At 47.8% G+C, this 25,934-nt stretch overlaps 1 protein-coding gene across 5 annotated transcripts in view; it reads right to left on the bottom strand.

Annotated features, from left to right (window-relative positions):
- Scube2 (signal peptide, CUB domain and EGF like domain containing 2) overlaps positions 1 to 25,934 on the bottom strand; it is a 76,462-nt gene that overhangs the window by 44,306 nt on the left and 6,222 nt on the right. For 2 of the 5 annotated variants that reach the window (XM_006230006.5, XM_039094567.2), the window contains exons 1-7: positions 24,868 to 25,934; positions 23,580 to 23,702; positions 16,731 to 16,856; positions 11,496 to 11,630; positions 5,822 to 5,947; positions 4,595 to 4,711; positions 3,885 to 3,974 (exon numbers count right to left, since the gene is read on the bottom strand). The exon at positions 24,868 to 25,934 is cut by the window's right edge. In XM_006230006.5, coding sequence (XP_006230068.1) covers positions 3,885 to 3,974; positions 4,595 to 4,711; positions 5,822 to 5,947; positions 11,496 to 11,630; positions 16,731 to 16,856; positions 23,580 to 23,702; positions 24,868 to 25,006 — 856 coding nt within the window. In that variant the 5' untranslated portion in view covers positions 25,007 to 25,934. The remainder of the gene's footprint in view (positions 1 to 3,884; positions 3,975 to 4,594; positions 4,712 to 5,821; positions 5,948 to 11,495; positions 11,631 to 16,730; positions 16,857 to 23,579; positions 23,703 to 24,867) is intronic. The other 3 variants (XM_063271300.1, XM_006230005.5, NM_001427604.1) reach the window with 2 other exon arrangements.

Below are 25,934 nucleotides of genomic sequence, written 5' to 3' on the forward strand. Positions count from 1 at the left end.
CAGAGGGGCAAAGCTATATGAAGCCCAGAACCCAGGGAGGCCTGGGAGTTAGAGATGGGAAGCTCGTCCAGGAGCAGAGATGGGGATGGCATTTAAGAAAGAAAGAAAGAAAGAAAGGAAGGAAGAAAGAAATGAAGGAACGAAGAAAGAAAGAAGGAAAGAAAGGAAGAGAACAGGTTTCCTGAGAAACAATACCCACACCCCACACCCAGCCCTAACACCCACATCCCTATACCTCAACACCCTAACCCTAGCCCCCCAAACCATCTCCTAGATACCAACATCCCACTCCCACCCCCAGCTACAGCACAGCTTGTACTCTGGGGAAGTCGGACCAGTGCGTCAGGACGTAGAAGAGGAGAGGGAGTCTCCCGGGGCCTGGAAAGCCAGATTTTTAAACCCATACTCCAGACTCAGCCCCGGGAATGTCTCTATCCCCAGCCAAGGGTCTCGCAGAACATAAGGATTCCACATAAACTAAATCAACTTTCCCAAAAGAAAAGACTTCAAAATAAAGGCCAGATGTGAAGCCACACCAATACTAAGCCCATCGATCAATATAAAATCCAACTGGCTTTTTAGTTTTTCACTAACGAATATGAAAAATCAGTCAAGAACATAGAAACCAAATCGAACAAGAAAAAGGGGAATATAGAGAAAATAAAGATAACAGAGAAAAGGCTGGAGTGGTTGGTGGTTTAGTAGTTAAGAGTCCATCAAACCCCTGCAGAGGACCTGGGTTCAAGTCCCTCTAACACCAGAGGGAGTGGGTTCCTCTGACCTCCAGCCTCTGCAGGCATCTGCATACACGCCGTTAAAAATAACAACATCCATTTTAAAAAAGATAATACAGGAAAAGAGAGAAAGTAAAATGTGATTTCTTCAGGGCGGTAAGAGAAGCCCATGAAATTTGAGCAGTTCCCTATAACAAAGACTAAAGGAAATGCTGGGGGTGGGGAAACAGGGAAAGGGAACGTTTAAAAAGACTCTTGCAGGAAGATTAGAAGGTGGGGAAAAATGAGAAATTAAAAGAGAAGAGAGTTAGAGGGTCTCTGGAGTTACTGCTGTCAGCGGAGAAAGAATGAAGGGCACCGAGTGAAGCAACCTACAAGCCGTTCTCACATACAAGCTGAACCAGAGAACTCAGACCTCACCTCAGAAAGGCCTGGGGAGCACATCAGCTTGAAAGCTCAGATCACCAATTCCCTGAAAACATCGAGAGTAAAGCGCCACAGGTTTCACTGGACCAAGGGTGAGAGAGGGAGAGCTGAGGATGTGGCTCTCATGGGTGGTTGTTCTCCTAGCATGGATGAAGCCCTGGCTCCATTCCCAGGCAGCATAAACGGGGCATAGTGGCCATGCCTGTGATCCCAATACCTGGGGGTGGAGGCCAGGGACCGGAAGTCCAAGGCCGTTCTTAGCTCTGGTAAGTTTGGGGGGGGGGGGACAGAGACAGAGACAGAGAGAAAGACAGAGACAGAGAGTGAAGGTGGGAATAACATGAAACAATGGAGCATTGGTGTCAAAAATCTGATGCTAGGGGGCTGGGGATTTGGCTCAGTGGTAGAGCGCTTGCCTAGCAAGCACAAGGCCCTGGGTTCGGTCCCCAGCTCCGAAAAAAAGAAAAGAAAAAAAAATCTGATGCTAGAATATTCTTTCCAACTCGGGATTCTATAATGAGCCAAATCCTCCATGAAGAGACAATGCATACAAAGGCATTTTGATCAGGCACAAGATTTTTAGAAACCTCTGTCTTACCCACAATATAAAGTGTCAAACATCAAGACTTGGGCTCTGCCAAAATAGGAGAGCAGCAAAGAGGGTTACTAGGCCCATGGGAAAGACACAGCTGACGGAGCTGCAGGCCAGGAGTCAGGCCCTCCCCAGCAGTGGGAAGCCTCAGAACAGGAGAGGGTCAGAGGAGACAAGGGGCTAAGAAGAGCCCGGCTGCCTCTGAACACACTGGGAAGGGCTTTCGAAAGCTCTGCCAGAGGCTTGCAGAAGGAACCAGTGGGTGGTTCTTAGAAAAGAGCACTCTGATTTGCAACGGAAGAAAGCATGCAATAGCAGTGCGCTGCAGGACTTGGATGAATGGTGGGGAGATGCTCACAGTGATGTAAACACTCAATACTGACTTAAAGTTTGATAAACCATATTAAGGGCTTGGAAGGAGTGTGCATGCATGCATGTGCGTGTGTGTGTGTGTGTGTGTGTGTGTGTGTGTGTGTGTGTGCGTGTGTGTGTGTGTGTGTGTGCGCGTGTACCTAAGTTTAAATTCCCTAGCATCCTTTATTTAGGGGATGAGGGATACAGGTAGTTCCAAGGATCTCAGTGGTCATCCAGTCTACTCAAATGTCGGTGAGCTTGGGGTTCAGTGATGTATATATGTCACACACACACACACACACACACACACACACACACACACACACACACACACGAAGAAAAGTAAAAAAAATTACTTGGAAGAGAGATCAGAACAGTCTTGGTAAGCAGTGGTGGGTCAATATCCTACCTGACTCGTGAACCCAGGACCTGTCAGATGAACAGTTTTAAGTCAAACAAAACTCTCCAGAAGAATGTGTCAAAAGGTCTGTCTGGTCCCATCCTTACAACAACTGCCCCTTCTCTCTCACCTCTAGCTTTACTGTCAGGGCTGTGGGCCAACTGTCTCATGTCCCCCGGCCAAGTGCCACTCTTCTCCATTCAGCTCCTCTAGCACTAACATTGGCTGAGTCAGAGATGGAAGATGGTGGGCACCAAACCAGACAAACCGCCACACTAAGCTGGACGCTACCCAGAACGCTGTGTCATTACCGCTAATCAGAATTGGCGTTCAGTGGCTGCCCACTGCATCCCCCACACTGGACTCTGGGCACCTCTGCATATCATTATCTATCTTTTTAAAATGTATTATGCTTTCTATGTGCATGTGTGTGCATGTGTGTGCGTGTGTGTGCATGTATGTAGGTGTGCATGTGTGCATGTGTGCATGTGTGCATGTGTGCATGTGTGCATGTGCACAGCACATATATGGAGGAGAAAGGACAACTTGTGGGAGTGGTCCCTTCTCTCCTTCCACTAGTTCCCAGGATAAAACTCATGCCATCAGGCTTGATGGCAAGTACCTGTACCCTGTATTATTATCTTAGCTGAATCTGCTGATAACCATAAAGGATAGATTTTAATACATACATCCTCTTTACTTTTACTTATTGTTGAGGCAGGGTCTCACTATGTAGCCCTGACTATCTGGAACCTACTACGTAGGCCAGGATGGCCTCTGTCTCACAAAAATCTGCCTGCCTCTGCTTCCTAAGTTCTGGGACTTCAGGCATATACCACTATGACTACCTTACATTTATTTATTTTGAGACGAGGTTTCACGTATCCTAAGCTGGCCTCTAATTTACTATGTAAGCAAGATGACCTTGAACTTCTTAGCCTCCTACCTCCACCTCATGAGTGCTAGAATCATAGTCATGTGTCATCAAGCCTAGTTTATGCTGTGCTCAGGATCAAACCCAGGGTTCTCTACATGCCAGGCAAGAACTCTATGGACAGAGCTCCACCCAGCCCTTGCATCTATTTTAAAAAAAGAGAGTCCTACAGTCAGGGAGAGCCTCAGTGGTTTGCCAAGTCTCACACATAGTTGGGCAGTGCTAGGACATTAACCTGATTATTCTAATGACTTGGCACAGTACAGGGGTCTTGGACTGTGACAAAGGGACAGTTTGGGGTAAAGAAAAAAACATATCTTGGCTTCACAGAAGCTGCTCATCTCAGTCCAGTTGGCCCTGGGATACACGGGCTTAGGCCTGATGCAATGAGCTGGAGAGGGAAGGAGACAGTGACAGGGCCAAGGAAGAGAGAGGACTGCATACCCATGAGCAGCCGCCGCTTCACCCGTTTATCTCCATCTGCCACTGACGTGGCATTGCTCTCCGTCCCCTCCAGCATGGTACCCTCTTGCTCTACAAGAGAAGCAAAGCCACAGCTGTCAGCCTGAATGGTCTCATCCCCTGAGCAATCATTTCGCTGAAATCTCAGATGTGAAATGTGTGACCAGTGGCAGACAGATGACTGCTGCACGAGAACAAGCCATTACATGGCTCTGAGGGAACCAGCATATTAAATGACGGAAGAGCCTTATCAACATTAAGGATGGCAAGGGTTTTGGAGTGTAATGTACTGGTCAGAAACCCCAGAAGATGCTGGCTTGCAGGAGCCTCAGCTTAGGATAAGAACTCCAAGAGAGCCAGCGAGGGTTATGCCACGAGACACAGGCAGACTTTGTAACTGCTGCTGTGCTGTCATACACAGTCAGCTCTAGGCTCTCTCACCCTCCTCCTTTGGAATATATCATCCTGATCTTTAGAATACCATCTTCCAGAACCACCCGGTCCATGGGGAGAGGAATTGCTTTCTAAAGAGAGAGGGACTCCAACCGAAAAGCAGGCCATTCTCGCCGTAACATTGGAAGGAGTCTTGTCTATCAGCCACCCCTCACATCTAGGGCTAAGCACTCTCGAGGGTCAAGGTTAAGAGGAGGGTTTGGGGTAGGAGTGGGCAGGCTGAGGCAGACATTGCTCACCTAGGCAGCTTCTCCCATCAGCATGCAACCTGTAGTGTGGATGGCAGCTACACTCGGGGCCTTCTGCAGTATCTTCACAGGAGTGCTGACACCCACCATTTCCATGGTTACAGGTCACTGAGGTCAAAACGAATCAATGCTTAAAGTGCTGAGGTTTCCACAACCAGGGCTGGGTTCGTGTCCAACGAATTGTTTTATTTTCAAAGACAAGGTCTCACTATGTAACTGGCCTGCATAACTACGTAACCCTAGCTGACCTTGAACTCACAAGACCTACCAGCTTCTACTCCAGAGCACTGAGATTAAAGACGTCCCCCAAGCGGTGGCTCTTTTTCTCTGCAAGAATCTGAGCATCCAGTGCATGCCTGACTCTTGAGATAAAAGACTTCCAAGCAGATGCTGCCATTGATATGCAATGTATACAGGGTATACAGTGTCTCGGTGTAAACCATATAGAACCGTAACAAGGCTTAAACAGAGTGATACAGGGAGATGGAGCTGGGAAGGCTGGGGCAGGGAAGCCCCCCACGCCGTGTGATTCTAGACCGTTCCTTCCCTCTCTCTGGTGAAGTCTGCCTGTTAGCCAGGCTGTGCCGGGACCGCTAGAAATTCTCTAGTACTTCATGTTTGGAACAGACTGACAATGTTTAATTTGCACGATGACTAAGTGGGAATATAGAAAAAATGAGCTGGCTAGGTTGTGTGATTCTGGGATATGTTCCTCACCCTCTTTTTTTGGTTTTTGAGGGTTTGTTTGGTTGTTTGGTTGGTTGTTTTTGTTTGTTTGTTTGGTCTTTTGAGATAGGACCTCATATAGCCCAGGTTGGCCTCCAACTTATTCTATCACCAAGTATCCGAAGATGACCCTTGAGCTCCTGATCCTCCTGCCTTTACCCCCTAAGTGCTGGGATCACAGGAGTGTGGCTTTTTTTTTTTTAATTCTTCAAATGTTATTTTTTTAAACAAAAGCATTTAAGCAGTGACATCTTAAAAACATTTAGTAAAAGCAAAAAGAAGACGAGGAAGAGGAAGAAAGAAAGAGAGAGAGAGAGAGGAAGGAAGGAAAGAAGGAAGAAAAAGGACATTGGTCTGGTGAGACAGAGCAGGGTAAAGACATCTGTTACTGAGTTCAATCCCCAGGACACACGCCGTGGCCGTGGCCATGGCTGTTTTTCTGATCTCTGTGTAGGCTGTCCTCACCTCAGCCCAGTGACAGTTCATACTTACAGATGCAGTCTCTCTGGTTTTTGGCCAGTTCAAAACCAGGCCTGCATTCACAGGCAATGCTGCCTCTCGGGGCCTCTTTGCAGATGTGAGCACAGCCATGATCCTTGTTCATACAGCTCAGGCCCTCTGCAAAACAGTAGCATATAGCCAGTGACAGACTGGAAGGAGCTAGACGAATGGACAGTGAGTGGCAAAGGCATGGCTTGCCGTCTGGATCGCTAGTGGCCCCATAGTACTTGCTTTTGTTTTATGAGACAGGGTCTTGCTTTGTAGTCCAGGCTGGCCTTGAATTCCCTATGTATTTCAGACTTACCTAGAACTCGTCATGCTCCTGCCTCCACCTCCCAGATACTGAGATTGCAGGCATGTGCCACCCTACACTTGTTTTCCTTTTTTGGCTTTTCAAGTCAGGGTTTCTCTGTGTAGCCTTTGCTGTGCTGGAACTCACTCCGTACACTGGACTGGCCTCAGAGTTATAGAAATCTGCCTGCCTCTGCCACCCAAGTGCTAGGATTAAAGGCGTGTGCCATCATTGCCCGGCTCCAGCTGCACATTTTTAAAGACTACATCTGACTGGTGAGACAGCACAGTGGGTAGTTTTATGCCCAAAACCTTCATGGTAGGAGAGAAACAATTCTGATAAATTGTCCTCTTATGTGTACATGCACAATAAACACATAAAAAGAATGTGCACTAAATCAGGCTGGGGCTCCAAAAATGAAAATAAAAAACTGGGTAGGAGCAGTGCACACTTTTAATCCTAGCACTCAGGAGGCAGAGGCAGGCAGATCTCTGAGTTCAAGGCCAGCCTGCTCTACAGAGTGAGTTCTAGGACAGCCAGGGCTACACGGAGAAACCCTACCTTGAAAGGATAGATAGATAGATAGATAGATAGATAGATAGATAGATAGATAGATAGGGCTGGAGCAATTAACCGAAATATAAAAGATTTCTTTTGTCACCTAAGAGATGGATCCCTTGAATTTTTCTAAAGAAGAAGAGTTGGGGCTGGAGAGATGGCTTAACAGTTGAAAGCCCTGGCTGCTCTTCCAGAGGACCTGGGTTTGATTCCCAGCTTCCACATGATGGCTCACAACCATCTGTAACTTCAGTTCCAGAAGATTCAGCATCATCTTCTGGCCTCTGTGGGCACCAGGCACACATGTGGTACACAGGCACACATGCAGGCAAAACACTGATACACATAAAATAATCTTTTAAAAATTGGGGTTGGGGATTTTAGCTCAGTGGTAGAGCGCTTGCCTAGGAAGCGCAAGGCCCTGGGTTCGGTCCCCAGCTCCGAAAAATAGAACCAAAAAAAATAAAAAAATAAAGGAGCCCTCCCAACAAAGCAGTGCCTCCATCCCAGAAAGCAGAACCTGAATCTTTATGTCTGCCATCTGTTCCCATTCATTCATGAAGAATAAATACGCAGGCACCTTCCTAGAGGCTTCTCTCAAGTGGCCCTCAAGGGACCCTCAGTTAGTCTCTCGGCCCTCCCTGAGCATGCTCAGAGCATCACACCTCTCACAGACAGCATCATACAACAACACAAGAAGAATCAAAGGGAAGAGGGAGAACCTTCCTGCATGTGGGCTCCTGGAGCTGCCACGAAATGATATCAGCCGTTCCTTGAGCACCTATTAGGCCCAATCGGTCCTAACAATGGTGATAGGAAAAAGGGTCCATCAGTAGCTGGAATGCCTCCTGGTTTAACAAGCATCTAAATCAGTAGCTCTCAGCCTTTCTCATGTGTCCTTTTAGTACCGTTCCTCACGTTGTGGTGACCCCGACCATAAAATTATCTTCCTTGCTACTTCATAGCTGTAATTTTGCTATTGTTACGAACAGTACTGTAAATATTTTTGGAGGTAGAGGTTTGTCAAAGGGGGTCACAACCCAAAGGTTGAGAACCGCTGATCTAAACGCTGGTGCAACAGTAGAAGGACTACCTGTGGAGGTGTTAGCAGCCTGCCTCCTCAGGAAACCAGCTCGGTGAAATCTTGCTGCCTGGGTACCAAACCCAAGCATCTACTCAGTCCGACGCCTTCTCAGTCAGAGCTGCATTAGTGAGGATGTGTGCATGTCTTACTTGGCTAAGGCACTGAGACATCTCTGAGAGTGGGGCTTTGGTTCTCAATGGTTGGAGGGCCCATGAGAGTTTCTAATTCTAGAAGTAGGGGTTTTAAACTTGAGCCCTGGAAGGTTTTACTCCGTTTTACTGGGACTGAGCACCATTCTGTATTCTGCCCCTAAAACCATAGCCAATAGGCTTTAAAGAAAGGATGAGTCTCCTCCCTCTGCCTGTGTGTCCTGGGAACAGTTACCACAAAGGATGTTTCTACTTCAAAAGCAGTACAGCAGTTAAGACATCCTCTAACTCTCTCGGGTCTGTCCAAAGACCACCTTGTTTTTCATCTGACAGTTCTGAGCTGTATGCCCCCACCACCACCACCACCACCACACACACACAGTCTGCTTTGAGCTGCTGGGATTCATCAGCCCCTGCCAAGGGCTGCTGTCAAGTAGCACAGGAAGACGTTTGCACTGAGTTGCTACAAAGCTCTCTCTGCTCTGGCTGATCCTTTATGAAGATGTCATTCACACCCTAGTATTGGAAAGGCACAGGAGGTGAGAGCTGCCCGTGGAGGGAGTGTCCTCCTCTCCTCCCCAAAGGCCCAGCAAGTCCTGTGTTTGTCTTGTGGGTCAGTGGAGCATTTGAAGTAATTGAGGCAGGCCAATACTTGCAGGTAATTGATAACAGTGCTCGAGGTACAGTGTAGGAACCCATAGAAAGTCTATACCCCCCCCCCCCAACAGCTCCTCTTCACCTGGGGATAATTCGCTCTGTTTATGTGCCTGAGGCATTTGCAAAGTGACTTTTGCTGCCCTTGAGCAGTTCATTTACACAAGAATTATTTTATAAGAAAACCAAAAGCCATCAGAGAAGCTGCCCACGTTGTCCCCTCAGAGCAAACTGGATCTGAAGTCGGCAAGAGGTGATGAGGACCAAGACAACTCTGGAAATACAGAGGCTTTTCAAGAGGTCACCCCCAAAGCCCTTCAGAGTACCCCAGTTCAAAACAAGGCCATAGCTAGAGGAAGCAGATGGGTCTGATCCAAACCAAGAAGGCCAGCGAGAGCCCTAACTTCCCAAGGATCTGGTCTGGTAGCCATGTCCAACGCTAAGGGTTCACCAAAAGGGAAGATGTTCAGAAGCCCTGGAAATGCCCCCAAACTTTTGCTCCCTTGCTGGGCTTCCATTTTAGTATCCCTGGAAACTTAAATAAGGATATCCTTGAGAACAAATGGGAAATATTTCACAAAACGGGAGATGTGCGCTGCTGCAGGCCCAGTCTTCTTGTCATCCCGATGTCGCCTGCAGCTCAGCCAGAGCAGCAGTACACTGTCTAAATACCTTGAGAGCAGACAAGACAAAAGAGAACCGCACATTCCGACAGCCCGAGCACCCCTGAATGGGAACAAAGGCAGACTGAGGGTGGGGTTTCCCCTCCATTACATGGGTGAAAACACACATTCTCTTTAACACAGCTCTGGGCTTTCTAAGCATTTTTAACAAAAAAAAAATTTCAGTAGCTTGAGTTTCCATCCAACTCAGCTACTGGTTCTCCTTGTTGAAAAACACTTGGTAAATAATTATTAAAACAGTAGCAATAGAAAATACTAGACTGTGACATCAGCTCCTCCCACCCCACCTTCCATGGTGGATTTTAAAGTCTTTAAATACAGTCTCCAAGAGGCTGCCGTACACATGAAGGAGGAAGTCCTTAGGAATGGCTTTTTTTATTTTAGAAGTCATTTGGTTGAAGAATTAAAATTCTAGTGTAGAAGTGGGTCGACATTGCAAACTGCTGTAACCTGCTGGCTCATACTGGCAGGAACTTGCCTAGTAGTCAAACCGAAATGCAACAGAAAATTCTCAGCACTTCCAGACCACAATAACAATCCTTGGATTTGGATTTTAGTTCCAGACATCTATATTCATGTTAAGTACCCATCAGGGGATCCAAGAATGTCTGAATTGTGGAAGAGTTAGAATTCTAATACAGCTTGCAGAAAGAACTCGTATTTACCTCAGCTCTGAGAAACCTGTAGGAGGGGAGAGAAGGCTGAGCCAGAGGTCTGGAACACAAGATAAGTAAGAGACCAGAAGCCCAAGCTGCTGTGAGTTGCAGAGCCCATGTGGGGGTGCAGAGGCAAGGGCTTCACCAGCAAGCCGCCAGAGGAGAAAGCCAGAGTGACTTCCCTGGAAGGACAGACACCCTGAGACTCAGGTCACTCTCTGCCTGGCTCCTTAAATGATTCCCACCTCCAGTTCTGTCATAGGAAACGTCATCCAATGCCACCAGAACCTAGAGACCCCAGCAGGAAGAAAAATCACCACTACTCTGTAAGGGTCACACCTAACATGAGATGAGAAATCAGAACCATTGTTTGTGACTCTCCCCACCCCGTGAGCACTGAGAGTGAATAGACGGGGGAAACCACAGCTATCAAACCCACCGCTCCTCAACACCAAGGCATTCCCGTCAAGTGCAACCTAATCCACCATTCTTGGAAAACAGGGTAAAATCATCCTCCATGAAGAAATGCCTGACGTGTCCACTAAAGCCATGGTAAATAATAAATGTATAAGTTTGTGATTAATAGCTTCACTCCTAGGATATGGGAATCCACAGGCATCATATGCTAAAATGAATGAATTGTCTCATAGTTGACTCTTAAATCTAAAGACAGGAAGAGGCAACACCAGAGAAGTACAGCCACTAAGATAAGACTATTAGGTTTAAGAAAAGGCAGAGAAATAAAAAGATGATATTTGGTGAAAAAAACAACCGATTGCCACTTGCCCTGATGCCTCTCCCTCCAAAGACTCCGACAAAGCCATAGGAATTTAAAAATAGTAGAAATAGGGCTGGAGAGATGGCTCAGTGGTTAAGAGCACTGGCTGCTCTTCCAAAGGTCCTGAGTTCAAAATCCCAGCAACCATATGGTGGCTCACAACCATCTGTAATGAGATCTGATGCCCTCTTCTGGTGTGTCTGAAGACAGCTACAGTGTACTTATAAATAAATAAATCTTTAAAAAAAATAGTAGAAATAAGAGTGGGTGAGAACATAGCGAGTAGTCCAGAGAGGGTGTTCTCTCCCCTTCCCCAACCCCCACAGAGCCCTAGAAGCAAAGAGCCCAAGAAATGCAAAACTCGAAGGGCCAGAAGTGGCTTGAGGCTGCAAGAGGCTAGTCTGGGAGGAAGGATCCAGCTCCCGCCCCCACCCGCACCCCCAGCCCAGAGCAAAGGGCAAGCTTGCACTGGTATTGCGGTTTTCAGCATCTTTTTGAAAAACTTGGCAAATCACACACCTTATTTCTCTGGAGCCATGTACTGAGATGTGAAATGTACTCTATTTAGAGATTAGGATCAGAGGGTGTGAAAGTTTGCAAGGACCTCAGAGATCCCACAGCCTGCCACGTTGCTAGGTGACAACTACGAAGGTAACAGAGCTTGCCTCGACGCTCTAGCAGCACATTCGGGACTTGTCCCCAGCTTCCGAGATTTTCTAGACACTCTGCTTCCCAGCTAAAGTCATCTGTGTTCAAGGGGGAGGGAACTCTGATGAGACTCCGCCCCCTACCCTCCGACCGACTAAGGTACCTTCTGAGCGGTGAATGCAAGTGTGCTGATTGTCACTTAGAAAGAAACCTTCTTTGCAGCGACACTCATAGCTCCCCATGACGTTGGTGCAGGTGTGCTGGCAGCCGCCATTGTTCTCCAAGCATTCATCCACATCTGGAGAGAGAGAGAGATCGAGATTGGCTTTCATGGCTATTTCCAAAGCCCAACCCAGCCAGGCGGCTCAGTGTCTTCTGCTAAGTGGAGACAAGGTCCTTCTTGTCCCTGTACCACAGAAACTCTCCAAGTCAGAGCCATAGGAGCCTATGGTTGGTTCGCCCAGCCCCAGGGGGCCATGAGTCTAGGGATCAGCTAGTCAGACTCAGGGAACAAACACAAAAGCTATGGAACACCTTGAATTTCTAAAGCACAGTGCCAGATGGGTGAGATAATGCCTAGCTTCCTGAGAATGCCTGCAGGAGAGACAAAGACAATGTACAATGGATTCTAAGATAAGAGGAGGGTGGGGCAGAAGAAAGAAGGTAGGTAGCATGTGATTGTGTGCTATCAACACAGGGGCCTTTATGGGGAAAGCTGATAAGAGATGGGCCCTTAGGATCCTGCAGTTACAAACCTGGAGAACAGAGATTCCAGGCTGAAGGGCCAGAGCCCTCCCCTAGCACAGAGATGGCAAGGAAGCCTGGAGAATATTGGATTGCAGTGAGTCATTCCGTTTGGCTAGAGCCTGGGAGACGTGGATGGAAGTCACAGGAGATGCGTTCAGCAAGATAGATTAAGGCCATAATGCTTCTGGGTCTTAAATCGCAAGCTAAGAAGCTCCCATTTCACTGCAGGGGGGTGAAGACATCAAGCCCCTTCTCTGGGGGAATCTAAGACAGAAGTAGGACACACAAGAAAGAAGCAAAGCCTGGGGACTGGCTTTCTCTCTCTCTCTGTACCCAAAACAGCCCAGGCCAGTGCTGTGGGACGAGACAGAGGGCAGATAGATAGTCCTTGGGACAAGCTGGAGAGGCAGGCATAGAAAACTGCTAGGTAGACAAGATGCCCCAGGGAGAGTGTCACTGTTCCAATGCTCCTTCAAGGACAGGAAGGAGGCTCTCTAGAAAAACATGGTGAAGACTGATGCTGATCTCAGAAGCAGGAATGGAGACTCAGTTTTGCTCCCAGTGTAGAAAGAGATATCCCAACAGACTGAAGTGTAAGGCAGGGCCCAGTGGGCATGAGGGAGCGAAGGGATAGAGAACACTGTGGAGTGGCTTGAGCCCAGCTTCAAACACCATTTGCTTGCAGAAGACAGGAGGACCAAAGCCAGGAATGTGAGAAGGCAAAGAACAGGAGCAGAAAGGTGCAAGCCAAGGGGAGAATTGTGGTCCATGACAGAGGCAGAGAAGTCAGCAGGAGTCCCCAGAACCCGGGAAGGCACAGTCAGAAAGGCAGGAAGTCTCTGACCTGTTACTGCAACTCAGCCCTAAGGGAACCTTCCTTCCTTCCACGATAGCCTAAGACCCTGTCATAGCTGCCCTGGGTCACTTACCAGCCCGTCTTCTCAATACTCTGTATGGGTCCCCATCAGACTGTGCACTTCTGGCAGATCTAGATTCCTGTCTCATAATATAATAGTATAAAATAGTGATCGGCACAGCACTGGGCAGTTCGTGAGCAACAAAGAAGAAGTGCAGACAGCCAGAGCCGAGGAGAAAACTCCCAGAACCTCAGATATCACAAAGACTCGAGAAGAAACCTGATTTTAAAAAAAGAAAGAACTTCTCTGGTCTAATATCTCATGTGCCTATCACTGACTCCTGGGTGTATCTGTAACCAGAAAACTCACATTTAAATGTCTGTTATCTGGTTTCAAGCTTCAGATCTTACAGGCAAGGGTCCTCCTACACTACCGAGCAATGTTCTCCTAAACTGATGGGACTGCAGCCATTCCCTGAAGCCTAACAAACTCGCCCTGTCTGTGCCAAAGGGTGAAGGAAACACATTCCTCCGGAGAGGAGCCTGCACTGGGACACCTGGCCCAGGCACTGTGCAGTGAGGGCTCACGGTGAGTGGAGAGGCTGTCTCCCTGGCATGACTGAAGGCCAGCTCTCCTGAGTCACAACAACCCCATCCCACGTGTCACCTACTGTGTATTCTTCCCAAGTTTTCGGCAATGTGTCATTAACTTGGGTGACACAATGGGATGGAATGAATACAGTGTGTGTGCACGTGACCAGTGTGGGTCAGGAGCGAGTGACTATCCTCAGACTCTGCCTTGTGACAACCTCCAGATGCCCTGGCTACATCCTCCAGAGACATCGATGTAATTGGGCTGGGGTAAGGCTCAGGCAGTGGTGTCTGTTGAACGTCTCAGAGGAACCTCTCTTACCAAGCTAAATAGTTGTGATATAACTCGCCATGAATGGGAACTGAGTCCAGGTGGGTGGGCTGTGGGGAAGAGCTGCATTCATTTCCTGTGGATTTGCTTCCCAGACTACGGCCCTGGGGGGCTTAGTGTTGGAACATGATGGCTGGTATATTTGTAGCTAACGTGTATTTAGTGGAGGCTGGCCACAGGGAAAGAGTTACCCCAGAGAACACAGGAACCTGCCACTCCAGAGAAATCTGGGCTCTGAGCTTTCTGTCACAGAGGGTGTAGAAGTCTGTCTGTGTGCTGGTTCCACTCTTCCAAGTAAACAGTATTTCCTCATAACTTTCTTCTTCCTCCTCCTTTTCTTCTTTAAGACAGGGCCTCATGTAGCCCAGGTTGGCCTCAAACTCTCTATGGAGCTAAAGGTAACCTTGAACTCCTGACCCTCCTGCTCGACCTCCAGAATTCTGACATCACAGGTATATGCCATTATACATGCTTTATGGAGTGCTAGGAACTGAACCCGGGGATCTGTGCAGGCTAATTGAACATCTACCAATGGGTTGGAGAGATGGCTCAGAAATTGAGAGCACTGGCTGTTTTTCCAGAGGACTTGGGTTCAATTCCCCGTGCCCATGTGGCACTTAGAACTGCTGTAAATCTTGTTCCAGGGGATTTGACACCCTCACCCAGATATACATGCAGACAAAACACCAATGCACATAAAAAAAATTTTTAAAATATGTTCTACCAACTGAACTATATCTCCAACCCTCTACTGCTTTCCTTTAAAGGAACCTTTTCTTTGCATACTTACTCAGTAGATGCTTGGAGTCTCTACAAAGCAGATGCTTGGCAGACTCCATGAAGAAACCCCAGGTGGGTAACAAAGGCATTCTACTGAGCCATTTGTTATTGGCTAAGGCGAAACTCTAGGCCTGGAAATGTTACGGGCATGCTTGTGGTCTGAAAGCCCCATTCTGCCTGGGCTGATGTACTTAGGCTTCGGATGGCTCAGCCTGCTGCTCTCAGGAAGCTCCCACCCACAAGAAGAACCAGGTCAGCCATCAGATATCAACCCTCAAAATGACAATTTTGGCAAATCAAAGGGAAATCAACTACAACCACAACACTAGAATGAATGCTGTCCAACAAATTCAAAAGTCTTGCCTGACTTTTGAATTCTCTGTGATTTATTTCTGCTCTCAGGGTTGTTTTCAAATGTATCCTTTTTAAGTGCTGCAGGCTTAGTGGGAGTTTATACTCCCCTAGCCACCCATGAGATCTGACTGACGGCTGCAGATTTGGAAGCGCACACAGCTTACACCTCTCTTATGGGGGCTCAGACAGAAAAGGCCCACACCAGATAATATTGAAATATAATATCAGGGCTAAATCTCTCTTTTTTTTTTTTTCTGGAGCTGGGGACCGAACCCAGGGCCTTGCGCTTGCTAGGCAAGCGCTCTACCACTGAGCTAAATCCCCAACCCCTGGGGCTAAATCTCAAATGGAAACATCCTCCTCCTCCTCTTCCTCATCACCTTCCTCTTCTTCCTCCTCTGCTCCCTCTTCTCCCTCCTCTTCCTCCTCTTCTTCTTCCTCCTCTTCCTCCTCCTTTTTCAATTCCTTTCCTACTCCAGAGCCCAACTTTCGAACACAAATTCAGCTTAGACTCGGGAGGAGGGGCTCAGGTGATGCTGCATGCGTATGAGGTCAGAGTTCACCGTGAAGTGTCTTCCTCAGGTGCTTTACAACTTACATTTTAGTCAAGGTCTGTCACTGGACTTGAAGCTCATTAACTGGGCTAGGTCATCTGGCCAATGAGCTCCAGGGACCTGCCTGACGCTGCCTCCCCAACGCCAGGATTGCAAGTGTGCACCACTATGCCCAGCTTTTACATGGGTGCTGGGATCCAAATCCAGGGCCTCACACTGGCACAGCAGTCACTTTACCAATTGTGCCATCTTCCTGGCACCTCTATGGCTGACGTCAAGGCATTTGATCAAGTGACTGTTCCTATCACTCTATAAAGGAAGATCTGAATAGCTGTCTCCTGAGACAGACCCTGGTTGGCCAAAAGGTCAGACAGAAAAAGGCTCATCAGCATAATGTCCTCTGGGAAGGCTGACAGCATGAGCTCAGCAGAGCAAAACACCTGCCTGGCGTGCGGCATCCTCCCAGACTCCCCAGCCCCATCCAGCAGGACTCCTGGCTTCCGACCTAGTGCTCACACGAGGAACTGGGGGAACAGTCTGCTTTCCTCGCTTCAGGGACTGTAGAGCCCCTTGAAATGTCTGCCTTGTGGAAGTCCTGGAGGATGCCTGCAGAAAGCTTTTGTCTTTCTTACAAAAAAAAAAAAAAAAAAAGAGTGTAGGATCTACCTGGCTGTGACCCAGATCTGAAGCAAGAGTAAAGACAGCATTTAAGGATAGTTGGAATCCTATCAACAGAACACCTAAGGTCAGAAAGAGTCCATGTCAGAAATCAATAAGCAGTAGTGGCAATGTCCGCCCATCTCCTTACAGTAAATTTACCTATCCAGTTTCCTGTCATATAGTGTAATGTCTAAGGGGCCAAAACCCACATTTCCCTGATCCTCGGATCACTTTTTTGTCTTTTTTATATATGTACACAGGATATGTAGTCCAGACTGGCCTCAAGTTTGCTCTGTGACTAAGGATGATCTTAAATTATTGATCCTCCCACCTCTCTCCTGAGTGCTGGGATCACAGATATGCACCACCCCATGGTTTTGCAGTGCTGGGGATGCAATGCATGCTGGGCAAGCACTCTACTGACTAAAATGTACCCCGGGTCTCTACTTTTTTGCTTTTATGAGTAAGTTTTCAAAAGGAAAGAGGCTGGTAGAAGGTTGGGGAGAGGAAAATGTTTTTTCTTACCAAGACAATTATGACCGTCATGAGCCAACATGAAGCCATCAAAACAGGTGCAGCGATAGTTGCCTGGGATGTTTAAACAGTCGTGGACACAGCCTCCATTGAGAGCATTGTCACATTCATCCATGTCTGAGGAGCAAAACAGAGGTGAACTCAGCAGGTGCTATTTCTCTGAGAGATCTATGTATGCGTTTACCCGTTGGCCAGCCATCCCACTTCTTAAATCAGCCAAACAAAAATAAACAAGCACTAATCTTCAATGTTGAATTGTTTGAGATTACAAAACACTAGAAGCAACCTAGAAGTCCACATTTAGGAGAGCAGTTTAGAGGATGTGATACGTTCTGGCTGGTCTTATGTCAACTTAACACACAAACTAGTTATCTGAATGGAGGGACACTTAATTGAGAAAATGCCTCTATATGATCCAGCCGTTTGCTATTGATGAGGGAGGGCCCAGTCTATTGTGGGTGGTGCCTGGAATGGAGGTTCTGGGTTCCATAAGAAAGCAGGCTGAGCAAGCCATGGAGAGCAAGCCTGCAAGCAGCACCCTCCATGGCCTCTGCCTCAGCCCCGCCTCCAGGTCCCTGCCCTGATTTTCTTCAATGATGAACGGTGATATGCAACTGAGTAAAATAAACCCTTTCCTCCACAAGGTGCTTTGGTCATGAAGTTTAATCCCAGCAATAGAAAACCCAAGTAAGTCATGGTAGAGTCACTTGATGGATTACTATGTAGCTCTAAAAGAAAGTGAAGACAGTCTCTATGAACTGATTTGGAATAATTAAGAGAATATATTGTTAACTGAAAAGAATCCAAATGCAGAAGAAAGCCTAGAAGATTTTAAATTGAAGACAACATCTAAACACACACATGCTACAAAATGTCAACATGCATAAAATTTATGTGGGAATGAAAAGACTCAGAAGGGATAACACAGTTTGGAAACATCCAGGGGAACTTACTATAAAGCCGTTCTTATTAAGACAGCAGAGTAAGGAAGGATAAGGAGATCATGGAACAGAAGTAAGAGTGCAGAAAGAAATACAGAGATGCAGAGCAGGGATGATGTGGAACATGAGAGACCTTAGGACGCTCAGTCCTAAACAGGGTGTCTCCGTCAAATCCCTGCCCTGGAGATCAGGGACCCAAGCAGCGGAGGAGGTAAAGAGAGACAAAGGTTAGAGGATACCCAGGTAAGGCCCTCTAAATCAGCAGGACCGAGACACATGAACTCAGAGACGGGGGCAGCGTGCACAGGGTCAGCATCAGAGGGGGTCCTGGAGCTGAAAGAAGTGGGCACAAGGCCCCATCTTTAACCCAGAAGCTATCTTCCACTGATAACCACTTGCAAACAAAAATTTACATTTCTCCAAGGAAATCTCAGTTGGAAAACAAACTACTACTCTGAAGGGTGAACTGCACGCCCAGCAGCAGCCGGCAACAGAGGAGGAGCTCCATGACATCTGTGGAGGTTCTTGGTCCCGTACCCTGTCAGGGCTTCCCACTCCCTCCTTTTTATTTTAACTTTGTCCCCTCTCTGTCTCTGTCTCTGTCTGTCTCTCTGTCTCTCGCTCCCTGCCAGTTTGTGTTTTTATGAGATTCCTGAGTGTGTAAATGAGTGGGTCTCTCTCTGTATCTACATCTGTTTCTTGTGCCTTCTCTTGGTCTCTTTTTCTTCTGTTTGTTTTGTCCTATTCCAACGTGTTAGTTTTTGTTTTATTTTTATTTATTTTACTATTATCCCTTAAGAAGCCTGTTTGTTTTTTAATGAAAGACAAAAAGGGAACGGATCCAGATGGGAGGGGAGATGGAAAGGGACTGGGAGGAGTAGAGGGAGGGGAAACTGTAATCAGGATAAATTATGTAAGAAAAAATCCATTTTCAATAAATGGAGAAAAAGGCAGGAGGTCACAAACTTGAAGCCAGCCTGGGCTGCATGGTGAGTTTCAGGATAGCCTGGTTCATGCAGCAAATCTGTCTCAAGAACAAACAAAGGCCATGGTATATCTGTACAATGGACTACTTATTCACTGATAATGAGGAAGTGAGGATACAGACTACAGCATAGCACACTTCCTAAGCAGCACTCTGAGAGAAACAGTCCAAACACAAGGAACCTGGATCACAGGAGTTCATCCACACGAGGCATCCAGGAAGGCCGCATTGCCAGGCGGCTGCAGCTGGGGCCGAAGGTATCACAAGTAGATTACTGGTCAGCTGTTGCTGAGGGAGGGCTGGAAATGAAGTGTGTACAGTGTATATTTCTGAGAAAGCAAAACGTTTAGAAACTCTGTATGTGTGGCTGCATGACTCAGACAATTATCACAAATCTTTGGTTTGTATATACAAAATTGGTGACGTTTATGGTGTGTACTTGATGCATCTGAAAGTTCGTTAACGAAGAAAACAGGCTCCTAGTTGCTCATTCGTATATGACATAAAGGAAGAATAAGCAGAGAACTACAGTTAGTGTGAGGGGAAAGGGACAGAAAGAGGCGTCATGGGGCAGGGTGAGGGGGGCAAGAAAGCACCACGCCTGCGTGAGGATACCAGTTTGGTACAGTTTGACTCTTGAGTGAGGTTTTGTTTATGTGCATAATACAAATAGTCAGGAGGTGGAGGGGCAGAGGGGATGGAATAAGGGAGACACAAATGAAACAACGTATATTATGAATAAAACATAACCAGAACACATCCATAAGCACTAACCTAACATCCATAACTAAGCAATGGACGTCATAAAAGCACCCACTGCTGCGTGTTGTGCTCTAGGTAATAAATTCTGTGGTTAGCAAAACTGGGGTCCCCCGAGGCCATGCCTCAGTAATCCTGTAAATAAGTCCTGTATCTACTAAGGTTGATCAAAGGTAAATACAGCACAACAGTGAGAACTGAACTCCTCACTGCTCGAGGAAAAACCTGAAAGGCTAGAGTGACTTGGTTCTAGCACAGAAGTCAAACTATCAGTGCTACCCATAGTTTGAATGTGATTCAGAGGAATAAAACAAAGAACAAATAAGTGAGGCATGATGGTGCACTCCTGTAATCCCAGCAGCACCCGGGAGGCAGACAGGTAGATCTCTGGAAGGTTGTGCCTAGCCTTGTCTACATAGCAAGTTTCAGGGCAGTCAGAGAAGGAGAGAACTTGTCTCAGAAAAGCAGACGATGAAACGAATCAACAGTACACGTGCAAGGACATCCCAGCTCTGTGCACCTATGAGTCCTAGGAACAGGCACTCCTGAGGACACCACACACACACGTCCTGGGTTCCATAAATCCTTATCCTTTTCCATTGAAGAAACCAGAGCCATTGTGGGGAGTGGTGGATTCCATGGGTAAGCAGAAAACATGAGAAAGGTATGGAGGTTCTTATAATATAAAATATTAAGAAATTCTCAAAAAGGGAGGTGTCAAACAGGCAACAGTGGGGGCTGGGGAGATGACTTGGCGGTTAAGAACACTGACTGCTCTTCCAGAGGTCCTGAGTTCAATTCCCAGCAACCACATGGTGGCTCACAACCATCTGTAATGGGATCCGATGCCCTCTTCTGGTGTGTCTGAAGAGAGCGACAGTGTACTCACATATGTAAAATAAATAAATCTTTAAAACACACACCCAGGCAACAGTGAGGAGGAGTTTCCAATTGCTGCAGCTAGAACAGTTTGAAAATAAATGATGATATAAAGTCAACATGCAAAAGTATTCAGTGAAATAGGAATGGATGAATGAGCAGGAAGAGACATATCTTACTTCAAAAAAACAAAACAAAACAATTTAGAGGTGCGTGGGAGATCCATGCAAAGTTTCAAGGGGGTATATACCACAGTTACAGCTGCCATAGGCAAGATCCATGGTTGGACACCAAAATCAATGAACAAAGACTTGACATTTCAAAAGTATCCTTTCCCAAATATGCTTCCAAGTAAATAAGAGGAGGAAATAGTGATTTTGCAGTAGAGAAACCAGCAGTCACCATTGTTTTGTTTTGTTTTGTTTTTCAAGACAATGTTTCTCTGTGTTGCCCTGGCTGTTCTGGAGCTCACTTTGTAGACCAGGCTGGTCTCAAACTCAGAGAGATGCTCCTTCCTCTGCCTCCCAGTTCTGTGATTAAAGGCATGCGTCACCACTGCCCATCTGACAGACACCGTATTAAACTGGTTAAACAAGGTTAGTGTCACCTGCATGGGGCATAGTGACATCATATATCACTGATGTGGTTTACTGGGACAGTCACTATGGTGTCTCTGTGACAGTCTTACTGAAATGTTAGCGAACCATATCATGGGAAGACACATTCTCTTCTGGCTGGTCTTCTATTCAGCGCATAGCCAAGGCTAGACTCAAACTCATAGCAATCCTCCTTTTCACAGCCACCATGCCAACCTCTATCAATTCTTTGCCTCTTAACATGAAGCAAATGAAATCACGGTGTTCATCAAAAGTGTCGATGCTGGGACCAAAGAGATAGCTTTGGTACTCCCCCCCCCCCCCCCGGAGCTGGGGACCGAACCCAGGGCCTTGCTAGGCAAGCGCTCTACCACTGAGCTAAATCCCCAACCCCAGCTTTGGTACTTAAGAGCACTTGCTGCTGTTGCAAAGGACTCAGGTTCAGTTCTCAGCAACGGTGCAGCCACATCAGGCAGCTGAAAGCTGCCTAGCATGAGAGACTCAGTGTCACACAGGTCAGATAAGGTATCACATGTCTGTAATCCTAGCACTTCCGGGGGTGGAGTCAGGGTGATCAGGAGTTTGATGGCATCTTTTTCCTCAGCTACAGAGAAAGTTCAAGACCAGCCTGAGCTACAAGAGACCCTGTCTCCAAAAAAAAAAAAAAAGTCCATGTTGGAGACAAAGACAGATTAAGGGCTGAGGAAACACAAGAGACTCAGGCACTGGCTGTGTAGGTCGGGTCAGGACCTGGAGTTAATTCTGGAGCAGAAACAGAACATCAGGGGCAATCTGATGAAATGTGAATGGTGCTTACAGTTGTTTTTAAATGACACTGTGCTGTTGTCAATTCCCTGGTTTGGAGACTATATACCATTTTGTAAGCTGATATTAAAATGAGTGGCAAACACCCATGCGCTTTGCATGGTTTTGCAGCATCTCTAGCCTGAAAGTATTTCTAAATAAGAAGTTCCCTTAAAGAGAAAAAAAACCACAAATGTTTAAAGTAAAAGAAAAATAGGGGCTAGAGAGGGGGCTGGCAGTTAAAACGCTCTTGAAAAAGATGTGAGCTTGGGGTTGGGGATTTAGCTCAGTGGTAGAGCGCTTGCCTAGGAAGCGCAAGGCCCTGGGTTCGGTCCCCAGCTCCGGAAAAAAAAAAAGAAGCAAAAAAAAAAAAAAGAAAAAAAGAAAAAAGATGTGAGCTCAGCTCCCAGCATTCAGAGTTGGGCTTAACAACTGCCTGTGACTCCAGCTCTGAGGGATCTGACACCTCTGGTCCTCAAGAACATCCACCCTCACATGCACAGACCTACATACAAACACATGCAAACACATAATCGAAATACAAACAAATGAACACAAAGAAAATATAGCTGGGTGTCACCTCCAATCCCAGCACTTGGAAGACAGAGGCAAGAAGATCAGCTTTGCTCATGTATGAGACCCTGTCTTGAAAAACAAAAAAATTCCAAATCGAAACAAGAACAATAGCAAAATGCAAGAATGAGTGTTCACCACACACACCAGGTACCTCTGGATGTTACGTGCTGTCCAGCACCAAGAACTGGACCTCTCAGGGGCCATGTTATAAGACGGGACCACTTGAAACATCAAGACATCAAACACCACCCAAATAGACCTAGATTACATTTGTCCTCCTGCCTGAAGAAGTGAGTGAGGTTTTCCAAGTGCCTGGACAAGACTTCCTAACTTACTGTGTAGGTTTTGTTCCTGCAGGGGTTCAGATCAACTCCCACCAGAAGATAAGTTCAATTTTTAAGAGTTTAAAAGCTCTCAGAATGAATGAGTCCTCCAATATGCCCACTAAGGTTGGGTCCAGAGGTACGGAGAAGTATCAGAACTGAGTTCAAGTACCTCTCCTCCGTTCTATACACGTGCAGCCAGAGAGGCAGCTGCAGGCTGTGAGCCAGAGAGACCAGGATCTGGGGCAGGGCTGAAGATGCGACTTTCACCCAAAGACTAAAAGACTAATCATGTGTTTATGGCCCCAAGTCTCCTGTCTTCAGTGTCCTCATCCATGAAATGAGCAATGGAAATGATTCGAAGTTCTCTGAAGAGTCCTGTCAGGGCTAACATTCTGCTTCCTCCTGTAAGAGCAGTTTCCATTCAGTTCTGAGCTTGAGTTCGGTCACTGAACTAATCTCTAGTGGGCAGAGTCCAGACTTCAGGGTCTCAGGTCTGCAGCACCGAAGAAGAACTAAAATCTCCCTCTGCACATATCTTTCCAGGCTGAACCTGCCACTCAAATAAGGCAGTGCCTGGGTAGAGTTCTAAAGCCTAGCAGGTCCCCATATCAGTCAGCCCCAAACCACAGACAGAATGGATCCTCCAGAGACCACAGAAAGCAGGACTCCAGTCCTTAGTCTCCAGGGAGGCAGAGTCCTTGAAGCTCTATCTGGCTCTCCTGGTGAGCGGAATCAAAAGATAGCAAAGCCCTGCATTTCCTTTTCCAGGAGCCACACAAAAGGACCTTTTGGAGGCAGAGAAAACTGTAATCATTCAGGAAAGAACCTAAGGTCCCAGCCCTTTGAGGGTCTGAAAATCATTTCAAAGAGCAGGTGACAGAATTCAAGGTAGGAGTGGTCATTTAGACACTCATGTACATGCTACAAAAGCTAAGGAGGTGGCTGCTTACCTACCCACGGCCCAAGTCACTCACCCTCACACTGCCTGCCTTCCCCTTGGTAGCCAGGCTTACAAGAGCACTTGTAGGAAGTGGGTGTGTTTTGACACAGTGCATCAGCATGGCAGTCATCCAGCCCTTGGGCACACTCATCCACATCTGCAAAAGAACACAGCAAGCACCTGGTACACTATCCAAGCTGTGAGTGATCTGTCTCTCTCTCTCTCCACCTCCCACAAGCCACTCCACTCTACCCTTCCAACCCCCATATTGCTAGGACCCCCCTGGGATAAACTACACCATGCCCAGGCCCATTTCCAGACTGTTCCAAGTGGAATCACCCAAGTAAGGAGGCCACCCTTACTGGCCTCCAAGACCCAGTTCAGATGTGACTTCTCTTGGAAGTGAGCCATGATCCCCTAATGTCAGGTAGATGTTCCCACCACAGGCTCCCATGTATTTAGCTCTTTCAGAGCACAGAGTATGCAGGATTGTCACCTGTCTCTCCACCGTGCCCTAACAACTGAACCAGCTTTTTGATGCCAAGTCAGCATCGTGCCTGGCATATAAGAATATAGTAGACTGGCTGTTAAAGGAGAGGAATGAAGAGCAGCATTGGCTAGAAAGTTCCAGAAGCCCGCCAAGACAGCTGTCTCTCAGCTTTCCGAGTCTGGGATGCAGGAGTGAAAGTTTCCCTGGTCTCAAGCAAACAGCATCCTGAGCCCTCGGACCAGGAATGCCAGAGGCCCCAGCCCCAACCCTGCCAGTTCTCTCAACCTGCAAACCCACCATAGACAAAACATTTCCAGAGTTGATAGCACTCCTGGGTATGAAGATAAAAATGAACAAGTTTTGAAAGAATTTTAAATCCAGTCAAAGCAGACTGTGCAGAGTTCTAATGCATGGCTGATCCAAATCTGGAGGCTTAGGGACACTCCAGGTCTTGGCACAGTAACAGTTCCGTGCCCACAGAAGTCTCCGCAGCTCATCCTGGAGCTGGTAGAACTTAATCAGCGCCAAAGGAAAAAAGGGGGCCAAATTGTCACGAGCTCAGTTTCCCCATCTACACAAGGGGGAGGTGGATCCCAGACCTCAGCCATCCAGCGACAGCCAGAGACAATCTGGACAGCAGGCACTCTCAGAGACCCTGGAAAAAATGATAGATACCAGGGCGGGAAAGGTCAACAGCCCGGAGCAGAAGCCTCTGCCCCCTTCGACGGCGGAGACTTAGGGTGAAGGCTCTCGGGATCCGGAGACTACGCAAGGGAACTCAGGAGTCCCTTCCCTGCGCCGTGCCAGGTGCGCCCTGCGGCTGCACACTCACCCTCGGGCGGCCCGTTGGTGCGACCCTGGTCGGGTGGGACGGCAGAGGCCAGCAGCGGCAGCGGCGGCGGCAGCAGCAGCAGTAGCAGCAGCAGCAGCGCCCGGGCCTCCGAAGGCCGACCGCAGCCCGCGACCCCCATGGCAGCCGCAGCGCGCGGAGCGGCGGAGAGCCGGCGGCGGTAGCGGCGCGGGGAGGCGTGTGCGGGCTCCCGGCTTCTGCGCCCGCGGACACCCCCGGCCCCGCCCGCCCCCGAGCCCCGGCCTCATTTTCACACGGTCCTCTGTGCCGCCCCGCCCGTCTGGCCCCTCCCCGGCCCGGGGCGGAGGGGGCGCGGCCGCCGTGGCCCGAGCGGCTGACAGCAGAATCCTGCGCGATCGCTCGCTCGCTGAGTCTCCAACTTGACCCGATCCTTCCAAACTAGTTACAGGGCGCCCGGAGAGTGTCTCGCTTAGTCCCCACACAATGAGACACTGGACACCAGGCCCAGCAAGGCTCCAACAATATTGTCTTAGGGTTCCATATACCCTGTCAGGAGAACTCAGGACAAAGCTATCTGAGTGACCCCAGCTGCTTTGCTCAGGCCATCACACATTTTGCTTCCTGAGCCTGGCAGTAGCCAGGACTCGCTGATACCTTAGCCCCAAAGTAGCACCTTGAGGCAGAGAGAGAGAGAGAGAGAGAGAGAGAGAGAGAGAGAGAGAGAGAGCTGGGTTCACTGCAGAGAGTAGTTTCTCATTGCAGTCTAGTTATCTTAACAGCAAGGAAGTGAAAGAAAAAATGGCCCAGAGGTCAAGGGTGGACCACCGAAGGTAGTAAAGCTCCCAACTTTGTGCTGGGCATAGGTGGCATCTATGACCCACGGGAACTTATAACTATCAGATTCGGTGAGCTGCAAATAGGGAATGGCCAGGACGAATTCCCCACAGCCAGGCCTTCCCATCTGTTCCAATCTCAGGTGGCTGGGGCCACTACAGTCTGCATCATTCTAGCAACAAATGCTTCGGGGTCCCCTTCATGGAAGAAACAGAAGGCCGTACTCAGAGATGTGAATGCTTGGATTTGGGTTT

This window comes from Rattus norvegicus, chromosome 1 (assembly GCF_036323735.1).
Source record: "Rattus norvegicus strain BN/NHsdMcwi chromosome 1, GRCr8, whole genome shotgun sequence".
In the NCBI taxonomy this organism is placed as follows: domain Eukaryota; kingdom Metazoa; phylum Chordata; class Mammalia; order Rodentia; family Muridae; genus Rattus; species Rattus norvegicus.